The sequence below is a fragment of the Coffea arabica genome, chromosome 11c, assembly GCF_036785885.1.
Source record: "Coffea arabica cultivar ET-39 chromosome 11c, Coffea Arabica ET-39 HiFi, whole genome shotgun sequence".
Taxonomy (NCBI): Eukaryota; Viridiplantae; Streptophyta; class Magnoliopsida; order Gentianales; family Rubiaceae; genus Coffea; species Coffea arabica.
In genome coordinates, this window is record NC_092330.1 from 40,038,488 (window position 1) to 40,048,806 (window position 10,319).

Here is a 10,319-nt window from a genome sequence, read left to right on the forward strand (position 1 = left end):
AAGGTGATTGAGAAATGTGTTCAGGGAAAAACTAGCAATTTTTCTTTGGATTCCTAATTAACTTCTGAAAGATTTTTGAATGGGAAAATTTTATAGAAACTCTCTATTTCCTACTAAATTAAAAACAAGTTTGGATTCTGTTTGGATTTCTCATTTTTTGAAAAATAAGTTTTTCATATACTATACTACAATAATATACAAAACAAAAACACACCATCCATACAATATGTTAAAAACAGCTCCAAATATACAAGAAATAAATAAAACCTACACCATTTTCTTCTTCCATCTATCACTACCACCCCCAACATCTCCTCTATTCTCCTTTTTCCTTCTCCCTTCCCCTTCCCTTCACACCCCCCACCCCCCAAATTTGGCCTCAACCAAAGGCTGTGATCTAGCCACGTGGCTGACATGATGGGAAAATGGAGGAGGAAAGAAAAGAAAGAGAGGAAAAAGATAGGAGGAGGAGGAAAGAAATGGAGGACGAAAAGAGAGAGGGATGAGGGAAAAGGAGGAAGAAAGAAAGGGAAGGAGAGGAAGAAAGAGAGGGATGAGAAGGAAGGGGGTGGCGGCAATGGGGGGTGGTGGTGGTAATTTTTTAAAAATACCACAAATATCTTAAAATATATTTCAAAAACATTTCAAAAAATATCACAAACAAATATTTACAGTAAAATTTTTTTATATACACTGTTACAGCAAAATATTTTAAAAACACCCTAAAAACAATTAATTAGAATTGCTAATCCAAAAAACAGCTAATACACTTGAGTTCTCAAAAGAAAGCAACTCATCCTCTCTCCAATTTTGTTTTTACTTCTAGTCTCTAATCTTTTTTTGCGCCAGTGAATCTGGCACTTATAGAGACGGCATCTGTCTTTCTTGTCACCCTTCAACGCAATCATATCCATCAAGAGACAAAATAATTCCTCTAACACGCTCTGACCAGGACAAAATCATGCTGCTCGCTTTATATTCCTTATCCCCAACTTCACATATTTTTAAAGAATTTTGACTCCTGTTGAATGTTCCCCCGCTAGAGCAACAAACGAAATGGTAATAGTTTTGAGTACAAGTTAAAGTCTACATAAGGATTTTCCTAAACCAAGAACTCGTTATTCCAAGTTCAACGTATTGTTTTAAAAAAAAAAAAAAAGGTAAATTAATGCCAACTTTTTCATCGTGTAACCATACTTTACTTATAAAGAAATTAATGCGGTCAGAAAAATTCGTAAAGCAATGAATGGGAATGTTTCTTCTTCGCATTTTTTAGCAGAGTCCACCTAATAATCGGGAAAGGGCTCTTAAAATCTTTCCTAGTATCAAGTTTAAGTTTTCGATCTTATGCTTAACAATTCGAGGTGAGAAGTAGGGGTGGCAATTCGGGTCCAAATCAGGTTGGCGGGTCGGGTTCGGGTCAAATCGTCAGAAAATTTGTTGACCCGAACCCGACCCGCCAACCCGTGACGGGTCAGGTATGCTGACCCGAACCCGAAAATTTCAGGTTGGCGGGTCGACCCGAAATGACCCGAAACTTAATTTTAATTTATTAATTTATCACTGTAATTTCTAATAAAATCAATTTCTCACAAAACTAATTACATAATCAAGTAATAAAAATTTAAATAAATAATTCAAAACCAAATCTAAAATAAATTAAACACCGTAAAAGTGTTTTATCCCAAACAAAATATAAAATAAATTAAAACAGTATAAAAGTAAAAAATAATATAATATATTATTTGTCCAAATATAATAATTTCAACTTCACACAAATTAAATAAAATTCATTTAGGATTAAGTAATTAATGCCTTTGAAAAAAAGAATAACTTAGTTTAGTTAGATAAAATTATTTTTATGTTTATTAAATTATTTTTAATTCGTAAACGGGTCATATCGGGTCACCACGGGTTGATCCGAAATCGACCTGTTTTCTTTTCGGGTTCATCGGGTCCAACCCGATTCTGACCCGAATTCCCGAAACCTCAACCCAAACCCATTAATTTCGTGTTAGGTTCGTGTCGTGTTTTCAGGTCGTGTCGAAAATTGCCACCCCTAGTGAGAAGGGTCTAAGGAAAGGTGGGAAGATTAAAAAAAATTAAAATAAGCATCTACTAGTCAAAATTGAGGGGCGAAAATGATACATGAATTGGATAAATTTGTCTTCTTGCAAATAGTTGGAAGGGAGTAGTGCTTTTTTTTTTAAATTATTTTATGCCCTATAGTCTCGTATAAAAGTAAGGTATATCTCTCCCTCCTCTTCTTTACATTATTAATAAAATTTTAGAGGCGTTCAACGTTTTACTAGAAAAAAAAAAAAATCGTTCTTATTGGGAAGCAAGCTAAATTGACAAGTAAGTAGATGGATTACAGGCCAAGTAATAGGTTTTTTTTTTCAAAACGGAATTAAACTTACACACACTTAATTAGACTAAGCACGAGAGTTAGCAGTTAAATCAGTCCGAAAACAATCTAAGGAGGGACTTACAAGAAACACCCATCCAACCAATTGGTGACAGAAAGGTGCTCTCATGGTCCTTAAATTCAGAGTGAATACTCCATGATCAACCGATGTGGGATGGTGACCCAACCCTCCGGTGCACACCCTCACCAGAATATGGCTTGTTTTTTCTGAAACGGAATTAAACTCGCACACTTAATTAGCCAAGTAATAGGTTATACCAGGTCTTTCAAGTGCCGTTGACATAGTTCTGTGACAAGCACAGGTTGAATTCGTCAATTCGCATGCCCAAAACTAGTCGTTTAACTGGAGTTGCTGCTTAGTGATGATAACGAATCTTAGCCACATTGCCAAGATTTTCCCAAGCAACAATCAGTAAAGTCACTAGTTATGTCACATTTAGTAAATTAATGAAGTGGTTAGTCTGCTTTTCACGCGTTGTGGAATATAATGCTTATTTTATGGTTCATATTTATTTAGTGCAAAATCACATGAGTCCTAATTAGGAGGGATTTGGTTAACCAACAATCTTTTCTTGTGTTTTCTCGAGTTGAGGTGGAGGTCGAAAATGTTCTTCTTACTTAAGAAACTACCAAATCTAGGATAATAAAGAAACCACCACAAGAAGAAGAGAAGAAAAGAAAAGAAAAGAAACATCAAGGGGACAAGTGGACAACTCAGGAATAGAAAGGTTGTACGCCAAAAGTTTATGGACGAATTTCGTGTCATTAGATATGTCTTAGGGTTGCTATCTTTATTCACGTTCCATGTTAATCAATTCTTGAAAAGATGCTTAGTCCGTGGAAACCAACTGCAATTTGGTGAAAGTGTATATCTGATTCTTTCTTCAAAGTGGAGTTCATTCACATAAATGGTCAGTTTTTTTATATAATAAAGCACTGATTAATCATTTGATACACTAAGTATTGAACATGTAGCAATCGGCCCCACCAGCAATGCTGCTCTATAATCTATATGGTATATGTGTGACTGGCGTTTGGCTTTCCAGACTCTGTTGATTTTTCTTTTTCGATCTTTGATCAATTTTCTTCCAAAATAAAAAAAGTAATTGAATGGTTGGAAATGTAATTCAATAGATTTGGAGCCCCGAACTTAATCGGAGACCATAGGGGACCTGCGCCGAAATGGGCCTAAAAGTTTTAGTCCGAAATGAAACCGAAAAGAGTGTTTAGCAACTGCAGTCTGACCCACTCAAACGCCATGGTTCCGTCGAATTAAATCACCCACTAATTACAGACTAGGCCTACGGAAGCCTCTAATCAGGCTGAGAAGCGGTTGTTTTTTCTTTTCTTCCCTTTTTTGACTACAGTATTTTCACAACAGGTCATATACCAGGGGAAGGAGGGGAAGAGGATGGAGATGGACCTAACTCAACTATTGAGAATTCGGAGAAACCTAAACTACCTCCAAATTGTTTCAGTAAATTTTGAATGAGAGATGTAGGCAAGGGGTTCGAAAAACCCCTTGCCTACATCCAAGGAGAGACTTTTGTTCATTCTCAATAGCCAATTGAACTACCCAGTTGGTTGAAGCAATTGGTTCTAGAGGCAAGGCGTGTTTTAAATCTTTTTTTTTTTAAGATTTAAATTTAAAATCTCCTATTTACAATCTCTTTTAATTCATCACTCAACACAATCCAACCCACCCCCAAGTGCGTTTTACTTGGTTTTTCTTTTCCAAAAAAATGGTACCTAAGTTTCATTATTGCAAACTAGATGACTCTATATAAAATGCCAATTGAGACATCTATAGGGTTTTTCTGGTGAAATGTCCCAATGTGTTGAATCCTATAGATGAAGAAAATGAGAATCCTAATTCTACAAATGTTCATCCGATTATGACATCATAAAGCGTAATGTTTCAAGCTATTCTATTCAAGACATTTTAATTTGCAAAAAACGTGAAAGTCCCAAACATGACAAAAACGCGCCTTCTGTTATTGTTTTTACGTGTCCCATATACCCCAGCGTGCTCTTTGCTTTCCTAAACTTCCTTGTAAGGTGTACCTTCAACAAGATGGACCATCTGTCCATCACAAGTCAAAACTTTCCTGTTATTGTTTCTGATATTATTGAGAAGTTGGCAGGCCCAAAAATTATTTACAGCGAGCTCTTGCCGTGGATACTAGAGAACAAGAAAACGAAAACGTAAACTTAAAAAAAAAAAAGTGTCGGCCTCTTCTAGAGTTTTTTGCTAAAATAACACTCTTTCTAAAAAAATATTCTCAATATGATTTACTTTCAAACTTTATTCCCATAATGATGTTATTATTGCTACCTTATTATCCCGATTGCCACGCAGGATAACAAGAAAGAAAAATTTTGATCTAGTTTATAGTTTCCAACATGAGTTAAAATTTTTAATTTTTTTAATCATAGAGACACAATAAGATTGCATAACTTTGATAAATTTCTTATAATTATTTAAAATAAATTCTACCATTATTGACCTTACTATAATTGGTCTCTACATTTTTCTTGAAATGAATCAAACCTATTGCATATATTTTTTCAAAAATTAAATTTGAAAAATTCAAAAATTGCAACAAAAATTGTAAGCAATAACAAGAAAAAGTTACAAAAACTTCAAGGTTATCATATTTGTTTATATTATCTTTCTTAATCTTTGAAAAAAAACTTTTACAAGATGTAATAAAACTGAAATTTTCAAGTTTTCAACTGCAAACTAAAAACTGTTAGATTATTTTCTCCTAGACATTTTATCAAACACACGGTGTGAGAAATCATTTGTTATACAATTAATATTCAAAAATTTTTTGAACGCCATAGCAATGTTCCAAAAATTGCACAATAGAAAAGATAAGAGAATAATTTTTGTTTACCTTGATATTATCAAGGATGATAATGAATTTTTATATACTGTTAATATAAATATTGACTTCTCAAAATTACGTTTGACAAGGAAATGACAATGAAAGAAAAAAATACAGGAGGGAGAAAATCAGAAAAGATATTAGATGGAAAAGAAATAGAGTGTCTCTATTTCTATTCTGACACATGTGCAACTTATGTGGTAAAAAAAAGATTATAAATGTAATAAAATTTTAAATTAAATTACTTTGGATATATTTTTTAGAAGGAGAGTTGTTTTGGTAATAAAACCGCCTCTTCGAAGCGCACTCATTCTGGGAAGGTAACCGGATAAAGGCAGACATCCTAGTAACACGTAAGCAAGCTGATCGTCCGCAGATCACGCAGATTTTAGCCAAAAAGTCTACTTTCAAGACACGTGTTAATATGTAGCTACAAAAGACCGCACTTTCAAATGCACCCAACCATATTTGAGAAGATGCTGATTTTCTTCCCTAACTTTATATGGACTTGTTTGAAACCTGAGTTTTTTGAAAGTTTGTATAAAATTTTACTGAAAAAATTTTATAAAAATTTTTGTAAGGTGAAAAATTTTTTTGTAAAAAATTTTGTAATAAAAATTTTTTTGTAAGGTGAAAAACTTTTTTTTCCTTTTCTTTTTTTTTCTCTTTCTCTTTCTCTTTTCTTTTTCTTTTTCCTTTTCTATTTTTTTCCTCTTCTTTTTTTTTTCTCCTTCTCTTTTTTTTTTTCTTTTCTTTCCTCTCTTCTTCTTCTTCTTCTTCTTCTTCCAGACCCCTTCACCTTCCCCGTTATCTCTCCCTCCCCCGCTACCCCTCCCCCTTCCTCTCCCGTCACCCCTCTGCCCGCCACCCCTTCCTTCCCCTACCACTGCTCTTCTCCCTCCCCCTCCCTCTCCCTCTCCCTCTCCCTCTCCCTCTCCTGTCACCCCTTCTTCTCCCCTCTCCCCCGCCGCCCCTCTTTTCCCTCTGGCCCGCCACCCTTTTTTCTCCCCCCAGCCACTGCTCTTCTCCCTCTCCCGTCGCCCCTTCTCCTCCCCTCTCCCCCGCCGCCCCTCTTCTCCCTCTCTCCCGCCGCCCTCTCTGCCTGCCACCCATTTTTCTCCCCCCTGCCACTGCTCTTCTCCCTCTCCCGTCACCCCTTCTCCTCCCCTCTTCCCCGCCACCCCCTCTGCCTGCCACCCAATTTTCTCCACCCTGCCACTGCCCACCACCCACAACCCCACCTCCAAGCTCGCACAAGAGAGGGAAATTAAAATGGAAACATTACTCAGTCACAATACCTCTTCTTCTCCAAAGGAATGTCTTCTCCTCAGCCCCGGTCGTTGAGGAAATCTTGATGACTGCGAAGCCTTTGTGGATACCAATATTAATTTAGTTAACCGTTGCATTCTACCCAACAAAGCAGCTTTAGCTTCTTCTTCTTGTTCCAATCTTGATTGGAGCCTGACTTGACCATCTTCTAGCTTTACAAATTACACCTGACTTGACCATCTTCTTAGCCTGACTGGAGGTGGGGTTGTGGATGGGGGAGGAAGAAGAAAAAAAAGGGACGGAAATTTTTTTGTGTGTGTTTTGTGCATTTTGAAGTGGGTGGGTTTCTGTAGCAAAATTGTTAAAAAACTTATAACTAAAAAACTTGGTCAAAAACTTCACTTGAGTCATGAAAACATCTTGTCTTCAAACTTTTGAGCATAACATTAAAAAAAAAAAAACTTTCTAGATAACTTTGAAATATTAATTTCTGACTAATTCCATCATCAAATGAAAAATTAATCAATTTAAACAAAAATTAAAGTTTAAAAAAAAGGTATTTGAGTTGAAAGAGTGAAGACAACTATTTTATTTTGCTAATTTTAAAACCCATTTTATTTTACTAATTTTAAGTCATGCAAGACTTTTTTCCTTCATGAATTCATACTCATCACGTGTTCAATTTCCATTCAAATTGATTAATTTTCCATTTGAGCATAAAATTAGTCAAAAATTAATAGTTCCGATGCTACATGTGTTATATCCGAAGGCTTGAAAAGTGTTATATCCAAAGGTTTGAAAACAAAATGTATCCATAGTCTAAAATTTAGAAATTGAAACTGACATTTTCCCAACCATATTTTGTCATCAAAGAGCAACATGTTCCCAACCATATTTTGTCATAAAAAAGCAACATGAGTCAACATGCAACATGTTGAACACTTAAAGAGTGACAGGCCAGTCGTCATTTAGACCCTCATATATTATAGTTAATATCATCTGATATACACCACCAAAAAAAAAAAATCAACACTAAATAAAAATAAATTCTAGCACACATGACACCGCCACTGCGTGGACCCAGCCCCATTGTGTTACAATTATTCAGGGTCGGGCCATCTATTAACTTAAATAGGCAGTAAAAAACCCATCTAGAAAAACTGTAAAACAGTAACTTCAGTCTTCATTTTTCAACATTTGTTGGATGAAAATGCAATGAGAGAATGGGCAATGTCGTAACTGACACGTGTTCCTTGCTGCTGCACATTTCCGATGATGGAAAGCGTAGACGACGTTGGAGCAAATGCAAAGCAAAACGTCCCAGTTGAATCCACCGGGATCAAGTAATTCTTAGCCGCTAAAGACAGGTCCTTCCCGTTGGAAAAATGAAACGACACCGTTGGAACCTCCACGCTCTTCCTCGAACCCAAAGCGAAACACGTGTCAAATAGAGCTACTCCGTTAGCTGACGGCAAGTTTTTCGTGCCCTTAACAAAGGCATCACGCAGAGCATTGTAAGTCTCCGTTGGAAGCCTCGTCACCGCCGTTCCGGAATCAATGATGACCCCACCCTCGCCGTTGTCGGCTAACTTAAAATTTGACGGAGGAACCGGAAGTAACTCTCCGGCCACGCTAATCCCCGTCAAGTCCAGGTAGTAAAAGGTATCGAGCTTCGGATTTTGCAGCAACGGCGCGGTGACGGCGTCAGCGGGGACAACGGAGTCAAAATCGAGAGTGGAACTGGCGTCAGAATCGCGGTCCACGAGGCAGTACGAAAACGACTTCGCTTTGATTTGGGAAGGAAAAGACAACGGGCCGCCGCCTAAGCCGATTAATCCTGCAGCGCCGACAAATAAGCCTTCGTTATTGTGGCCACAGCCGATGGCTATGTTGTTAACCGCTGCCGAGCCGCCGAAAGTAATAGTCTCCGTTACGAAATCGCCGACGGTGTAGGACCCATCTCCGTAAGACACCTGGTAGAGACACGTGTTATTCCGACATTCGGACTCGTCGAGAGATTTGCATTGTTGAGCTTCGCACGTTAGACGAGAGAAAGAAGAGGAGGAAGCCGGCTGGAAAATTGGGTCGGCTTGCTGATAACAGTCGCTGCAAGGGGCACACTGGACCCAGTTGACGTCACTCCCAGAGTCGAGTACCATGTAAACCTGGCTCGGTGGGCGGCCGATTCCGACTCGGCTGAAGTACTCCCCGCTTCCCTGACTCGTTCCGGATATTACAGGCCCGTCCATGGCTTCAACGTCCAATTGGGTCTCCATAGGCTTCAGATCCGCCTTGGAAATCCCATGTACAGCCAGATCTAGCCGGGTTTGGAGTGAGTTGACTCGGGCCGAGTCACGCCCGAGTCGAGCTAGTGTCAGTGCCTTGTAGTCGATATCTGAGGCTTTACGGAGCCCCACACGGGAATGCAGCTTCAGACTCAGTAAAGATGATGAGGAAGAAAAGCTAGTTTCTTGATTTTCAAGTGATTTTGTAGCTTGAGAATCTACGGTAAAAACGTCGAGTGTTTTCTGGAGAGACGAAGTGACATCAAGAACATTAGTTGCTGAGCTTGGTGGAAGTGTACGAGAGAAAATTGAAGAAATTATAAGGGAAAATGAGAAGAAGAAAAGAGCCGTTTTAGCCATATTTTCTTTCACTGGAAGGGAAGGGGAGTGACAACTGACAAACGAGAGTGAGGGACTGCATGCATATATAAAGGGCGGAGAGGAGTGGGGCGTAGGGTGGTGGGCAGAGGAACAGTAATCTTTGAATGTGAAGAATTTGATGATGCTTTATTAAGATGTTAAATACTTTGACCGGTACTAGATTATGCTGAGACTCATTTGCTTTGCATGATTTAATTATCTTAATCCATCAAAAAAGATGGTCCCAGGGCATAATTGTTTTTCAATATTTTTTATGCTAGATCTCGGTGCAGTACTAGTGCATGAAGTATACAATGCATTACGAATTGCTGTTGGCACGTTTCATCTCATTTTTTAATTTTTTTAGGCAATATTGAAAGCCTTGGGATTTTTCATTAATTGCACTAGCTAAGATTCAAGAAATAACATACGTTAGTTTTAACTTTTAGTTATGTCAAAATTCACCCCTCTTCCTTGTTTGTGTGTCCGCCGGTTCACTTTATTTTAGTACCAGCGGTACACTTTGATTGGAAGAACCGAAATTCATAAGCTTTGCCGTATCATGTGATCAAGAGATCAAAAGAGGATTAAGAATAAAGTAAATGAGTTGCATGATTCAATGTACTTTTAATGGCTTTTTAGCTGAAATTATGGGCTCGGTGTCTTAGGAGTTGGGAATGAAGTACCCAGTTTAGCTTTGAGGAAATTAAGGCGGATTGGCAGTGGTGGGTGACTATCTATCTCTGTCTGTGGGGCCTGCGTGTAATTTTACTTTCTAGGCTGCCATAGGGGTCCGGGGTTTGAAACCCTGCCGGGGTGGGGCTTGGAGGTCAAAAAGATGGGCTTGGAATGATTTATAATCATCACGGGATGTAGGAGTTGTAGTGAGTGAAGGAATTGAATTTTTGTTGTTGAAGTGAGGTACAAGATTGATTGGCACTCAATAGAGCTTTTGATTGTCAATGATCACCGGTGAACACGATCAATTTAGTCAAAGACTCGACAAACAAAAGCTTCATTAATTTGTTACTCCCTCCGTCCCACTTTGATAGTCCTATTTCTTTTTTCACACAGTTTAAAAAAAAG

At 38.0% G+C, this 10,319-nt stretch overlaps 1 protein-coding gene across 1 annotated transcript; it reads right to left on the reverse strand.

The window, feature by feature from the left end:
• Positions 1-7,538: 7,538 nt before the first annotated feature.
• LOC113716691 (protein ASPARTIC PROTEASE IN GUARD CELL 1) lies at positions 7,539-9,406 on the reverse strand. The gene has a single exon (XM_027241086.2). It carries the CDS (start codon positions 9,231-9,233, stop codon positions 7,779-7,781), a length of 1,455 nt encoding a protein of 484 aa, XP_027096887.2. The 5' UTR covers positions 9,234-9,406; the 3' UTR covers positions 7,539-7,778.
• Between the last annotated feature and the right edge of the window lie 913 nt (positions 9,407-10,319).

Excerpts from the sequence above, each read along its gene's own strand:
- LOC113716691 (XM_027241086.2), bottom strand. The coding sequence starts at position 9,233 with ATGGCTAAAACGGCTCTTTTCTTCTTCTCATTTTCCCTTATAATTTCT.